The sequence below is a fragment of the Abrus precatorius genome, unplaced genomic scaffold (assembly GCF_003935025.1).
Source record: "Abrus precatorius isolate BTA unplaced genomic scaffold, Abrus_2018 Scaffold9, whole genome shotgun sequence".
Lineage (NCBI taxonomy): Eukaryota > Viridiplantae > Streptophyta > Magnoliopsida > Fabales > Fabaceae > Abrus > Abrus precatorius.
Window position 1 is genome coordinate 34097727 of NW_020874439.1, and position 15814 is coordinate 34113540.

The following is a 15814-nucleotide window of genomic DNA, read 5'->3' on the forward strand; positions in this document are numbered from 1 at the left end:
AGTGAATATAATTGCAATAAGAATATTTGGTTCTCTCTTTGTATATGATGAGAGGAACAGTTGAAGGATGGTTTTTGTAGTAAGGAGAGAGAGGGAAACTGAGAAGAAGCACGTGAAGTTGTGTAAGTGCGCGCGGGGTTTGAGACTTGTAAGAGCGTGAGAGAGAGAATAGACTCTTACAATAACGGCTAGTTTTCCTTGTAAATACCACATTACTTCATTTTTTATCAACAAAACTGAAGTTAGCAACATAATTAATGCTTGCATGGTTGTTGAATTTAAATTAGAATTTTATTTTGATACAACTACAATTACATAAATCGCACAATATCATTAATATTAATTAAATTTTTAAAAATCAAAATTAAATTACAATACAATAACAACAACAAAAAATGAATTTTTAAAAATTATCAAAAGTAACTTTTAAAAAAATTATAAAAAATCAAAATTTATCAATAATAATTTTAAAAAAATTAAAAAAATTACTGGTTAATGTAAATTTAAAAAGACATTGTATATTATCTTTAAATTGATAATTATAATTCTTTTATATTTTGTATATTAAAAAGTATTTACATCTTTTTTAATCAAACTACTAAATTTACTATATATTAATACAAAATTAATAATTATTATTATTTTTCATTTAAAAAACATAAAATATTAATTTATAAAATGTCATAAAAATTACTTAAGAAAACATCACTGACAAATTTTGAAAAATTCTCATACTTTTATAAATTTTTTGAAGTATTATTTTTTCATATAAAAAAAGTGCCTAATAATTTTGTTGTTTGTTTATTTAGTTGGCAGGGCAGGGCAGGGTTAAGATGATGGCGCGTTCCACCCATCTTCTTTAATTGCCGACCCGCGCCCCTCCACACTCCAACGGCTATTTCTTCTTCATTACATTTTGTAGGTCCATTCCCTTCCACACAAGCTAAAATTACTTCTCAAGTTTATTATAAAAATAATATATTAATTATTTTTTATAATTTTAAGATGATAAATAAATTTATTTTTAATAAAATTATTATTAACTTTTTAATATATGTTTTCAAATATACATTAAAAAACTATGTATTATTTCTATTTTTTTATTACTGAATTGCCCCGAGATGGTGACTGTCATGAACCTACCTGCACTTTCCATGCTACGACTAAAGTGTCACGTGGTGAGAATGGAGCTAACTTGGTTCAGAGCCACTTGAAAGACAAATTATGGGGAAAATTTTTAATAAAAAAGGAAATTTAAATGGAGCCGTTTTTTATATAAGAAAATAATTTAAAAATATTTTTAAAATGTTAATATTCATTCATTTTTTCTATTTTCTATCGTACTATATCATTTATTGATTTTATGATCTCTTAGAAAATATATACCCTCACATGAGTGTGTAATTTTATGGGTGTGCACGAATAAAAATGATATATATGAAAAGTGAAATATAAAAAAGAAAATAGTTGGTACACTAAGAGTTGGTAGTGTAGTCGCAATTGATATCATAGCGGTCCCAAAATGTGAGAAGAATAGTGATAATCCTGTTACATGGTACTCAGCTATTGGTCCACAACATGTTTGCATGGTCTCATAAGCATCCATGTCTTTTGTTTGCGTCTTTTTCCATAAAAAGAACAATGCTAATTATCTTATATTCTCAGATGTGACACTCAATGCTGTGGGGTTAAGTTTCATGTCTACCAGAAAACTTAATTCACAGGTAATGCGTGCAATACAAAAATTAGTGGTCATTTTACATATATAAGTAAAATTGATAGATTTTCAGTATACAATTTTACATTTTATCTAATAACATGTTAATACAATTGTATTAGATAAAGTCTTATTTGGTAACTTCAAAAACTAAAAAAAATTAAGTACTCATTCGATTTTATTCTAGAATGAAGGGTACCAACAACTTATTCGACTCTGTACTAGAATGATGAGTATCAATCATTCCTTTAGTTTCACTCTTAGATGAGAAGTGTTAACAACTTCTTTGGTCTTGTTTTAGAATGAAGGGTATCAATAAATCCTTTAGTCACCTTAAAATAAATTAACATTATGATTAGATTAAGTAACCATAAAAAAAAGATTAATTATCTAAATTATTAGATAGTTAATTTAAGATTGACTTGTCAAGCCCATCAACACAATATGATGTTTATAAAAGAAAAATAAGAGAGATAAATAAGAGAGTTTAGTATAAAATATTAAATAACATTTATTGTTTTATACTGAATACTTATTTAATTGTTAGAATGCCATTGCAGATACCTGCTCACATCCCAGATAAAAGAAAGTTTGAAATTTTATCAGGAATATCTAGCAGAACATAAATACAAGAAAAGATAGAGACAGAGACCTTAATAACAAGAAAGTGAATGAGTATATCCTTAATAAGAACAACAATAATTAAAATAGAATTTTTATGACCATAATAATTAAAATTGTTTAATAATTTAAAATTTTATTATTAAATAAATAAATGGTATTAATGGTATATAAAATTAGATTAGTTTTTCTAAAGGATGTTATAATATAGTTTATACATAGGTAATTCCTTCCAAGATATTTTTCAACAAATAATTATTATTTAAAATGTGTGCCATCCATTTTGGAGAATGTAAATCTTTCTAAAGTCATCTTTTTAAATTTTTAATATTTTCTTGTGCAAGGGCATAGGCCAATATAAATTGCTATATGTATATATTTATGCATGATTGGGAAACCTTGCACGTAACCCGAACTTGCTTAGTTTATCTTAAATAAACTTATTCACCTTATTTTGTTCTTATCAAAAACTCAACTTCCTCTTAAAAATAAAATTTGAAACCTATATTGACAAAAATTTCTTTGAAAAAGATTATCAAATATTTTTAAACACGTTATTAACTACAAATTTAGTAAGGTAATCGTAAAAGTAAAGACGTGTGACAAAGAAGAGTTTAAACTCCCAACTTCTAGGAAAAAACAAAAGAGAGATATATTTTAGTTTTTCTTTTAATTATTTAATCAAAAGATGAAAGATTAACTAAAATTTCTCGCCTTCTCTTCTTTTCATTATTTTTAAACTAAATAAAAGAATTTAATTAATTTTTTCTTCTTTATTTTTTTCCAATCAAACATAAAAGAACTTTTTATGTATACAAATTTATTCTCATGCTTTTTAACAATGTTAAAATAAACATTTCAAATAAATTTTTCTAAAACAAAAATATCCATTTACATAATTCTGTTTATCAAGTAAACTAACGGATTCTAAATATTGTTTTTTTTTTTTAATTGTTATAATCCATGGTTGAATACATCTCACTATTGGAAGAAATACACAGATTTGTTTGGACAGTCAACTATATTTAATTAGCCAGTTGTTATTATTATTATTAATATTTGTCGTTTATTAATGTAGTACTTCTATTCTCAATAGTAGAAGGATTTATGCAAAGAAATAAAGGTGCGATATGAATTGAACGATGGATATTACTAGTACTTAAAAAGAGTAAACAAAGTACAAATTTTTCTCTTTTTCTTTTCTTGTTCTATACATATTACTCAAATTCATCACAAATCCAATCTTAATAGCTTTACAATTATGTCCATGTACAGTTGATTATCTTTATCTAATGGTCTACTGTCTATCGGTATAAATTGTTATTTTTCTAAATCAATTGGTTATGTAAAGTGTTTTTCTCAATTGGTCATCGCTATCCTGATCTATCTTTCAATTCTCGGTATGGTCGTCACTCTCAGTGCCAATAAACATGCGAACAAAAGGTAATGCAGACACAATGAGCAACTTACCAGCTATCGCTAATAATAACAAACATTTGATCGCACACGAATCTCCATCTGCAACAAACTATCTTATTTGTCACTACCTTAACTACAATTTTCATATACATATTGCATGTATAAAAACGAATCTAAGGTCCTTTTACTGACAAAAATATGCCTGTGACAAATTATACACACAGATACAAATTATACGTATAATTTAATTACTATGGAATCATACATATTTACTAAGATAACTAATGAACTGTCCTGTGGATTAATCGAGCCTATTTTGCTAAATAATTCATTTGCATTCACTATAATTAATTAAAAAGCACTATAAATTCATATTTTGATGTGTGAGTAAAATTTCTTAATTAAAAAGTATATGATAATAATAGTATTTTTTTTAAATTACATTATAATTTTTTAATAAAAAAACAGTATATAATATATATATATATATATATATATATATATATATATATTATTATCATATGCAATATTACGTACATATATACTACTAATACTACCAATATTTCTCGAGTGTTTAACAAAAACGTTTTAGTAATAATCATTTGCATTCTTTTTAACTTTTCTTCCCCCACTAGCTAGAGTATTAGCTTTGCATAACTATTATGGAAGAGCCTACAAATATGTGAAGCCCCACCTGACTTCACCAGAAATAGAGAGAGAGAGAGAGAGAGAGAGAGAGAGAGAGAGAGCGAGATAGAGAGAGAGTTAAATTGGTACGATCCATGGCTTGCAACTTTCCAGATGTGTTTTACTGGATTCAGAACCTACCACCAATCTCAGAATGGGAAACAAGTTCCATGTCCTTAAACGTATGTTCTTCAACCCCATCCCAACCATGTCTTGATATTACCCTATCCAAAAGCCATCATTCCACAAAACTCTCTTTTGTCATTATTTCTGACTTCAATACTCCTATCCATCTTTGGACCTCAAAACCATTCAAGCCTAGATCTAAAACCATCAAGTTAATAGATGAAGAAACCCTTTTCAATCTCTTGGTTAATTTCATTCAAGCCATCCTTCATTATGGCTCCATCAAGATTAACCCCTTCATCAGATGTCCAAAACTTGATTCAATTTCTAATCTTACAGACCTTTTCAACCTTTCTTTTTTCACCCTTTTATTCCTAGTTTGCATATATGAAGTTCCTTCAGATCTTCGTTCAGGATATGTTGTTAATTTAAAAGACCACTTGACAAGTTTTCAATCAAGACAAGCATCAACTTCGCTTATGAAACTCTTGGGTTCCAACTTGGAAGAGCAGTGGATGCGTTCTGTGAACCTTGCAATTACTAATTGGATTGGGGAACTTGAATCACATAGCCACACATTCAGAACACCTTGTCCTCTATTTTCTTATGCATTCTCAACTTTTGGGTTATGGAAAGTGCAGTCTTATTGTCCTGTCATAGCCATGGATGTGGAGAATTCCAAACCCCATTCAGCTAGTGAGAGACTTCAATTCTCTCTCAAATATCACCAACTTGAAAGTGTCCTTCAATTCAATTACAAAGTCTTAATAAAAGAAAAGTGGGTTGAAATCATGGTCAACATTGACAACATAAGGTAATCACAAATAGTAATACCCAATTAAGAGATACGTATGGCCCATAATTAAATAAGCATCTTAACAAAGCTAATAAATTAGTTGTTCATTAGCTTTTGCCCATGTTGTTATTATAAGTTTAGGGGGAAAGAAAGTACTATCATTTGTATAATCTTTGGTACATCGCCTTGAATTATTTATAAGGTGGTGATTTTTTTTTTCTCTAAACTGTTCTTTCTTTGATAGATCTATTAAATTTAAACTCAAATTCAAATGGTTTCAATATCGTTTATTCATATTTGAAACATGTGGAATTAGTTAAATTTTATATTACAAAAGAAAAATAATATCATTCCTTTTACTTTTGCGATCTAATTAAAAACAAGATTTTATTAAGAATCACGTTCATCTTTATATATTCTAGCAATAAATTTCATTATATATGTTGAATTGATTTACTTCTTTTTTCTCTTCGTCATTATGTCTACTTTAATTCAATGTTTAATTTAATTACATTCTTTGTGGACAGGTGTGATGTTATCAAATTGGTGAATGACTCCCTCCTGAGAGAACGTGGGGCTGGTGCAACTGAAAAACATTTTCCATCTAGAATATCTTTACAACTTACACCCACTATCCAAAACCAAGTGTTGAGTCTATCAGTTGGCAAATCCTCAGAGAACCCGAGAAAAGAAATTGGTGTTGACAAGAGCATAGAAGCTTCACTTGAGCCATCCAATCCCATAGGACTTAAGGTAACAGCTGGAGAATCCACAACCGTGAGTTTGAAGCCATGGAAATTCGAGGAATCCGTTTATGGTTATAGTGCAAATTTGAATTGGTTTCTTCATGATAGCATGGATGGCAAAGAAGTTTTCTCATCAAAGCCTTCAAAGTTTGCACTGCTTAACCCAAAGTCATGGTTCAAAAACCGATATTCTAGTGCTTATCGACCTTTCACTAGACAAGGAGGGGTTATTTTTGCAGGTGATGAATATGGAGAGAGTGTGTGGTGGAAAGTGGACAAAGGAGCAATTGGGAAAACAATGGAATGGGAGATTAGAGGTTGGATATGGTTAACATATTGGCCTAACAAACACATAACGTTCTACAATGAAACTAGGAGGTTGGAGTTTCGAGAAATAGTTCATCTCAATGTTGCTTAGCCTTAGCATAAGAGTGATGTGCAAATTAATATTTAAGCCAGGTAATTAATTTCTTAATTATAATTTAGGATGTCTAGATTTTATTTCCACATATATTATTTCAGTGATTACTTAGAAAATGGGATTATTATTGTCATCATACTATTCTTAACAATACTTTTCGCGTATACATATGTTTTATTGTAGAATAGACTGCACGTGGATCTTATTAAATAAAGTATAGACCTTGAATTATTATGTATTACTTGCATGAATTTCACCTACTAATATAAAATGTATTAGAAATATATTTGAAAAAGTGCTGTTAAATTTTCGTGTGGATTAGGAATGTTTTTAACTAAAACTCTGATGCTAATTTTTTGAAGATGTAAAAATCACGAAATGGATTTTTATTTTTTATTTTAAATATTTTTGGTATACTATCAGGAATATAACGTGCTTTATCCTATTATTATAGCATCCTTGTGAACATAATATTTAGGATAAGCTGTCGCGAACATATATAATTAATTGTTAATTTCAAAATAAAAATTTCAGTGTTTATTAAATATATCATAATAGTCAATAAAATACTTTTTTATGAATTAATAAATAAAATATTTTTTAGTTTTTTAAAATATCTTCTCACTCGTAAGGTGGGAGGCTAATCTCTTGGCACCAAAGTAAAAATTTCTCTCGAAGTTATTTTTGAATTATCCCTTAAAATTCGTAGGGAAACAAAGTTAGAAATCTTCTTAATTATATGATATTATAGATAAATTTTAGGATATAAAACCTAAAATCACTTGCTTAAAGGGATTCAATCACTTCAGTAGAACAACCTACACTTGATATAAAATAAAAAATATATGCAATTTGGTTGTAATAGTTAGTTTTTAATAATGTAATAATACATTATTAAAAAATATTTTAAATAAAGTCCGGCATGAATCCTAGGTAAATCAAAATTAAATTTCCCAGTAAATGTATTTAGACGTTCTCAAGAGAATAGCCCAATAATTAAAGTTGCATTTTAATCTGAATCTTTAAGACTTCAGAGATGTATAAGGGAACTTTGATTGAGATTGTTATTGCCACACATATAACCTGGTGACATTTACGTAACAGATCGAGATGAATCACCCCTTATAATCTAATGCCATCTTCGGTGGACTGTATACGATATGGTATGACCAAAAACTAGTAAATTATTATATTTTTATTTTATTTGAAATTTATTTACGTTACAAATAAACATTTACATAGACAAATTTACAATGTTCTTATGATTAAAACTAATATATGGTAGTGATGAAATCAATGTAATAAACAATCATTTTATTTTATAATAAACATTTTATAAAAAAAATCAAAAAGTACATTAAAATAAGTTAATTAACTAAAACGTGTATATATATATACTTCAATACAAACATATTAGGAGCGTTTATGATTTGTTGTTTAAAACTATACTTATTTTGAGGATGAATTGGAATTCTATTTTTTGTTTTCTAGATCTAACTTACTATTTTATATTCTTTTATATTTTATACACAAATATTATACACTTCTTAATTTAATGAATAATATTTTATATAATATAATATTTTATTTATATTAATTACTTTGAAATATATACACAAAATATATCTTAATTTTAGTTTAATTTTTTAATAGTTTTATAATTTAACTAAATATAATGTTAAAATTAATATCGTTAAATTAACTTAGTACTGTTTGATACATGATCAATTTTTAATAGAATTAAGTTTGGATTCAAATAATGAATCTTATTAAAATTTCAGACAATATAAAAATAAAGATATACTTATTACATGAACACCCTTAACATCTATCTCATATCATGTTATCTATTATTATGGCGATTTTAATTTGTCTCAGAATTTTTAAAAAAATTAAAATGCATTAATATTCTTTTAGTTATGTCCTTATTTATCAATATATTATATAAATATTTAATTAATTTATAATTATGTTTAAACTCTTTTGAGATAGCGAGACCAAAAATATCTTATTATTATAGGTTCATAGTATATTATTTATATATTTTTTTAAAAATTAATGTTATATTTTTTAAAATATGGTAAGAATAAAATTTAAGATATTTTTTTTATAAACTTAAATTTTTTTGTTTATTTAAACTATCTGATGAATAAATTTCATTTAAGAAATATTAAAAAGAATTTATCAAATATTTAAGAATAAACTTATAATAATAATTTTTTTAATAAATATTTAAGAACACATGATAAAAACTTATACATAATAATGTTTTATTAAAAATATATTTATTAAATATTATAATTTTAATAAAAAATTAATTATTAATTTTCTCTTACATACAAATAAAAAAACCTTTTATTTAAATTGACTGTACCTACCTTCAGCGAGAGGAGGGTCCACGTAAGACGAGAAAGACAGATGTAGTTACAACCCGGCGCATGTTAGCGGGAATAAACTCATAGATTGGAACGAAGAGAGGGGCGGAAATCTCAAAGAGACACTGCAACTCTTCTCGGTTTTCTCTTTTGCTTATATCTCTGATAACAAACATCTCTTCTCTATCTATTAGTTCCTCTTCTCCGTTGTTTTTCTCTCTCATTCCATTTCCATTCTCTCACTCTCTCCCATGGACTCCTCCGCTGCCATTCGATCCTTTCACTGTATCTCTCTCTCTCTCTCTCTCTTTCTCTCTCTGCATTTTTGTTATGAATGCATTTCGCCGATTGCGATCTCTGCTTCTTCGTGTGTTCGCGATTTTTGATCTCGCTGTGTTGCATTTCTGTTTTGTTTGATTTAATTTATGCGATATGTGAGGGAGAGAATGAAAATGATTGAGACTTGAGAACATATTTATTTATTTTTGCGAACTTGTTCTATGGAATCAAGATGTAACGGCTGGGATAAGTTGTGATTTTCGAGCTAGAAAGAGAATTAACTGAAGAAGCTCGCTATGTTAGATTTGTGACAGTGTTTGAAACATTTCGTGGTTGTGCGTTCTATGCTTTTTTTTTTTTTCTCGAAATGTCATTAGTTATATGAAACTTCGTGTTCGTTTTGAATTAAATGCTTATGATGGAGTTTCTGGTTTTGCTATTTTAAGATTTGCGTAAACCTTTGTAAGATTCGAAGCTTAATTACTCTACTCTGTTTGAAAAAAAGACTAAAGCGTTGAGGAACAACTCCAAATTCAACATAAAACTGGTGTAACAGTGGGAAAGTTATTTTATGGTAATGCTTAGTGTCAGTTATTTACCAGAATTACAAGCATAACATTTTCCATGAAGTCAATTGAACGTATTCCTTGATGTTTTAACAAATAACCAAAGGATTCTCTTTTTCCCTGGCTTATTGAAATAGGTTTAAGTCTTTAGGTAACGATTCTTAATGTTTTTCAGGTTGACTTAAAGGGTCAAGCTTCATAATAAATTATTCTGTAATATTTGTTAAAGATTCTTAATACTATACAGGTTAACGGTCAATAGTCATAATACATTATTTTTTAATACTTCAATGTTAATATTTTTAAAGAGTCAATTTTACCATTGCAACCAGTTGCTTAATCATGACTCTTGGCTTCCAGATCCCGTAGGAACTATGTCCCATATGCGACCCTCCCTTGAGAAGCTTGCTGTAGTTCCCATCCATAATGTCAGATGGAACTCTAAAAGTAGACTTTTCATTCAGCATTTGGCAAATGGCGAGAAGCACATTAATTCTCACATGAAGGGGAAGAACACAATAGTGTCATGTGCTAAAACAGCTGAAGCTATCAACACAACCAAGTCTGATGGTCGGTAATTTTGATTGTGAAATGAATTATTTAGTTATGCCTTTGTTTTTTATGGCAATTGTTTTATTGAGATAAGTCTTACACTCATATTTATTCTCTTTCGTTTGAGATACATTAATCAGTTGCAAGTATTATGTTTTTTACTTATATATGTAATACTGGAAAGTATTCTACCTCTGTTGCTAAATATTATTATCCCAATTGAGAGTGTCTCTTTGAAGGTTATATGCTATAATTTTGTTACAGTTATGAGAAAAGCTTCCTTTTAATAATTTATCCTTAGCATTCTTATTCCTTGACCTGAGAGTTATTTATGATGTTGCAGCTTCTTCAGATAGTGCTATAAAAGGGTCATTGGAGAAAAAGCCTTTGCAGAGTGCTACTTTTCCTAATGGATTTGAGGTCTATAACTATCCTTTCCTTTTATTTACCTGCAATATCATATTTCTTATAACTGACAACTGGTATTTTAGTGGAATTATTAATAGTATGCTCATGAATTAAAATGCTTTATACTAGCTATTAGAAGAAGCAAATACACAGTATTTTTTACTTATGATTGCTGGCTTTTGTCCCAGACTGCATAACTGCATTCCTTAACAGCCATGTTTAAATGTGAAACTGATAAAGCGCTATTTATGTCTGGATTGCATATGATCAGGCTTTGGTATTAGAGGTCTGTGATGAGACTGAAATTGCTGAACTGAAAGTAAAGGTGATCTTCTTGTCTATTGTTTACTGCTTTTGTAAAATTTGAAGTGCAGTACTTTAAATATAATAACAAGGACGAAAGAAACTTGAGTGTGTTTTGAAAATTATGAGGTTATATGGTTTGTTGTTCTGCAATTCACACACATATTAGTGGCTGGATATCTCTTTAGCGCTGTAATATACTGTGTTGAAACTTAATCAAAGCAATAAACTTAATTTATGTAACATGTCATAGACTTATAGAAAATGATGTTACAGTAATATTGCCTTTATCAGAATGTAGCACTAACACATTGTATTTCAAGCTTGAGAATGTGGTGCTTTTGTGCCTATTGTCCTATCCCTTAATATATCATTTTTTTTTTCTTGTTCTTAAAATTCAATCATAAAAAAATTGTATCAGCTTTGTTTTTTATACAACACTGTACCTACTAACTTTGATTTAACTTCAAACCTGTAATTTCTGTATGCTTCATCAGAAGAAATGTTCTTTAAGCAGGATGACCTTGTTCATGACCTTATTTGACTTATATTGTGATAGGTTGGAGACTTTGAAATGCATATTAAGCGAAACATTGGAGCAACAAATGCTCCTTTGTCCAACATTTCACCAACTACACCACCACCTATTCCAAGTAAACCTATGGATGAATCAGCATCTGGTAGCCTACAACCATCGCCACCAAAATCATCACCAGAAAAGACCAACCCATTTGCAAATCTTCCAAAAGAGAGGTCATCAAAATTGGCAGCATTGGAGGCTTCCGGTACCAATAACTATGTCTTAGTATCATCTCCCACAGTATGTCTTCCATCAAAATTGTTTTAAGTTCTGCTTTCACTAATTATCTGTAATTTGAGCTATGTAGAGTTTGCAATCACCTGTCGTTTGTTTCTCCCTCATTAGGTTGGCTTATTCCGAAGAGGTAGAACAGTGAAAGGGAAGAAGCAACCTCCTATCTGTAAAGAGGTATGTGTGATATAGTTGTCAATATCCATCCTCTTCCATGGTGTTTTTAAGTTATCATCCTTTTGTGACCTAGATAGACATAATTTACTCGATACTTCCTCCATGTGGCTTCTCATTGTGGACTCCACCATTGGATTTTGGTATGTATGTGCTTGTTGTTCACTAAGATTCTGCAGTGCCCAAACTAAATATTTATGGTTTAGGGATCAACTGCTAGCATTGCAAGCTGCCCCATGTAATACTGCAGATATGATAGTTGTAGTCTGTCAACCTGCTAGCTTGTCAGCCTAGTGTCCTGAGCTGACCTTGTTAACTTGCATGTGTTGGCTTTTGAAATAAATTTAAATATTTAATGAACAACCCTGGATTCTGATACAAAAATAAAAAAGTGATAATAACTAAGAATGATAGTTTCAGCTTATATGATATAGATGAATATTTTTCTATTATTCTGCAGCTTATATGATAGTTTCAGCCTAGTTTAGATGTGCAATTGATAACAAATCCAAAGTGACCTAGGTTATGACCACAAAAAGGATGGTCCGTTTTCTTTTAAATTGAACTTTACATATAAATTTTCAGTTTTGCTGATTTCCATTTCTTTTTTTATATTTGGTTTTGCTACATCAACAAAAGCTGCTAATTGTAATATTAGTTTCTCTGTGTTTGCTGGTAATTGGGACATAATATCAATACATTCTACCAAATAGAAATATGTTATATACTCATCTGCGAATATACTGTTAGACCAAGCCAGCAGATAGAAATTGGGTTAGTCAGAACAAAGGCTTGTCTTGGAAAGAGAAGAGAATTGTCCATTCTGTTAATTAGCTTTTGGGTGAGAAATTAGGCTCCTAATGAGGAACTTGGTCCTGTGTAATAGTATGACTGTCATCAGTTTTTTAAACTGATTACAATCCCGGGGTCACGAAGGGACAGTGAACATGACTAGTGGTCTTCTTTTAGCTGCTGTAATCTGCTCTGTATTTTCTGTGTTTTTAGTAACACACAATAGCTATTTCTTCCAAATCGATGGATCATTTCTCTTGAGTCTATAAATACAAATTAAATACTCTTTGGTACTCAAATATTGGTTGACCTATATTTTTGTACCAGTGTAGTTATTAATTTATTTATTTTCGTACATTTGCTGCATCAAGTTGTTTGCGGACCTCACTTTCACTGAACTGACTACAAATGTTTTTCAATATCTTCATTTCTTGATTGAATTCTAGCATTACTACATACCCCTCAACTATTTTTGTTAACATTCATAGGGTGATGTTATCAAAGAAAGCCAAGTCATAGGGTATTTGGATCAGTTTGGCACTGGACTTCCTGTTAAGGTGATCTGGCTGTTTCTGTAATTGCGGGCGGTACCTTCCTAAATTTCTACTTCTGACTGGTTTAATTTTTTTTAAATCTTGCAGGCTGATGTGGCTGGAGAAGTGTTGAAGCTACTTGTTGACGATGGAGGTAATAATGTCTATGACCTTTCTATTATACAAAATCCTGGATTTGTTGATACGAGGGGGGGGGGGGGGGGGAGGGGTGTTGTGCGTGCAGTCTTCATTCAAATTTGAAGCCAGCAATAATAAAATATGTCTAAAATGATATGACATCTAGATTCTAGTACTCTTTATTTTAAGTGTTCTGAAGCTTAATTCCAAGGAAGAAGCAAATTACTAGCAAGTGGTAACCATTAACATCTCTGTACACTTGCTACTCCTCGTTACACCAATAAAATGTTAGTATACAAATATTTTAAAGGTTTTGTTAATCTCAAACCTTAGGATTAAGTTTAAGCATCTACAAATAGAAAATTTTTATGAAAATAATATACAATTATTGTATTAAAGTTATAAAAATATAATAAATATTTTTTTTTTCTGATAAAATTTTACTATTATTAGCTACTTATTATTATCCCTAAGATTTGAGTTTAACAAAATCCATATTTTAAAATAGGAAACAAAGTGAAAAACAATTTGACATTTTGTAATGAGTGAAAATAACAAATAAAAATAGAAAATGTTTCAAAAGCTCTAAGAATCTAGGATCCATACATATGTTGCACTCACTACATAAACTTTTTATTTATTACATTGAACAATTGGGATGTTGAATTTTATATACATTTTGATCTGCTTTCGCGGAACTTGGCGACATTTATTTGTTTATTTTGGTTCTGCTATCATGAGTTTGGGGAGGACTGTGATGAATTTCTTACCATATTTTATTTGTGATTTACAGAGCCTGTTGGTTATGGAGACCCTCTTATTGCCGTCTTGCCGTCATTTCATGACGTCAAGTGAGCTAGCCTTTTCCTGTTGATTAATCACGCGGCATTTATTTATTGGGGAGCTGTAGGCATATTGGCAAAAGTTTTTAATAGGTTTCAAATAATTATTTGTGACTACATATTGGGTAAAGGGATTACGTGATGAAAATCATACTTTGTACACCAATTGCTTATATTGTATTGGATAAGCTATTCTAAGACTACCTTATTAGTAATTATGTATCGTAGTAAATGTACGCAAACCAAAGGCTTTACGTACACTGAACCTACTGATCTCAGTTGCTGGAGTTTGATTGCTTGCTTTTTTTATTTTTTCCCCCAAAAAATAAGTATAAAACTTGTTTTCAAGATTTGGGACCAGAAATAGAGGCACTGCGGTGGTAGAATATATGGAAATGTTGTATTCCCAACAAATTTCTTATCTAATCACTACTTGTCAACGGATTTATAGCACTGCCAGTTTCCAATCATTGCTTATTAATGGTAAGGGCAGATTGTGATGGATTTTGTTTTACGCAAACCATGAGAAAGTAAGGAACAATTCTCGTATAGAACAAGAGGGCTTTTGGAAATCCGTCTGTCCTGCCTTTGGAGAATTAGAGGAGAAATAAAATTTACGTGTAGAACATTATTAATGATGCATTTGTAAATGGGATGCTTTTCGATTTCAATTTTGATATTCTTATTCGGTACACTTTTTTCGTGTACATTTCTTTTTCACACACATTCTTTTTCATGTATATCGTCCCGTCTAAAGGGGGCAAAACTAAGCATCTCTGCCTGCATTTTATCATTGTATAAACAATGCACATCATCAGTAATAATTATGGCAAGAAAGAAATCCAGACTATTTCATACAAAAGTCGAAGCCTGTTTTCAACATGGTGGTTGACTAGGGTAGTTGAGATGGTTGTTGATGGAAGACACGCAGTATCCAAGGCGAAACAATAACTTCGCGACATACCAATTGAAATAGCCCAACAATAAAATTATATATTACAGAAATCCTATGTGCCAACTAGCCATCGTGTGAAATCATCGGGATGTAGAGAGTCTATATGTTAAATTTCTGTTTTTATTTTATTCGATTTGATTTTAAGAAAAAATATTATTCAATTTAATTTTATCAGCTTTGGTTTTTTACCGCCTCGTCTATTCTATTTTTATACAAAAGTAATAATTATAATCAATCTCTCAATTTTGCAGTCATTTTCCAATTAAAATTAAAATCAATTTAGTAATTTAGCCTCTTCCAGTCTTATATTAATATAAAAAATGTTTATTCTAATTATTCAAGTATTGTTGCGCGACCAAAATACATAAAACGATATTAAAGAATAGAGTTGTTTTATCGTTTGTTGTTGTAAAATTTTATATGTTGAACAATCATTACTTTAAATATTCAGAACTTTAATTATCATTTTATATGTAAGACAACATATAGGGTAATTTTATATATAAGGTGTTAATTGAGAAAAAATAAATCAAACTTTGAAATTTTATAAATG

The 15814-nt window shown here is 29.5% G+C and overlaps 2 protein-coding genes across 2 annotated transcripts; both read left to right on the forward strand.

The window, feature by feature from the left end:
• Nucleotides 1-4539: 4539 nt before the first annotated feature.
• LOC113851295 lies at nucleotides 4540-6530 on the forward strand. Its single transcript, XM_027481760.1, has 2 exons — nucleotides 4540-4748; nucleotides 6152-6530. The coding sequence occupies exons 1-2, from the start codon at nucleotides 4540-4542 to the stop codon at nucleotides 6528-6530; spliced, it is 588 nt and encodes a 195-aa protein (XP_027337561.1).
• Nucleotides 6531-8923: 2393 nt separating this feature from the next.
• LOC113849380 (biotin carboxyl carrier protein of acetyl-CoA carboxylase) lies at nucleotides 8924-14895 on the forward strand. The gene is made up of 9 exons (XM_027479261.1): nucleotides 8924-9193; nucleotides 10114-10323; nucleotides 10649-10725; nucleotides 10985-11038; nucleotides 11576-11836; nucleotides 11942-12004; nucleotides 13282-13350; nucleotides 13435-13480; nucleotides 14258-14895. Exons 1-9 carry the CDS (start codon nucleotides 9160-9162, stop codon nucleotides 14317-14319), a joined length of 876 nt encoding a protein of 291 aa, XP_027335062.1. The 5' UTR covers nucleotides 8924-9159; the 3' UTR covers nucleotides 14320-14895.
• Nucleotides 14896-15814: the final 919 nt, after the last annotated feature.

Bases quoted from the DNA above. Each gene is read 5' to 3' on its own strand.
- LOC113851295 (XM_027481760.1), top strand. From the start codon at position 4,540: ATGGCTTGCAACTTTCCAGATGTGTTTTACTGGATTCAGAACCTACCA. The intron at 4,749-6,151 runs AAAACCATTCAA...AACCGTGAGTTT, and splicing joins CCTATCCATCTTTGGACCTC to GAAGCCATGGAAATTCGAGG.
- LOC113849380 (XM_027479261.1), top strand. From the start codon at position 9,160: ATGGACTCCTCCGCTGCCATTCGATCCTTTCACT. The intron at 10,726-10,984 runs GTCTATAACTAT...GCATATGATCAG, and splicing joins CTTTTCCTAATGGATTTGAG to GCTTTGGTATTAGAGGTCTG. The intron at 11,837-11,941 runs GTATGTCTTCCA...CTCCCTCATTAG, and splicing joins TCTTAGTATCATCTCCCACA to GTTGGCTTATTCCGAAGAGG.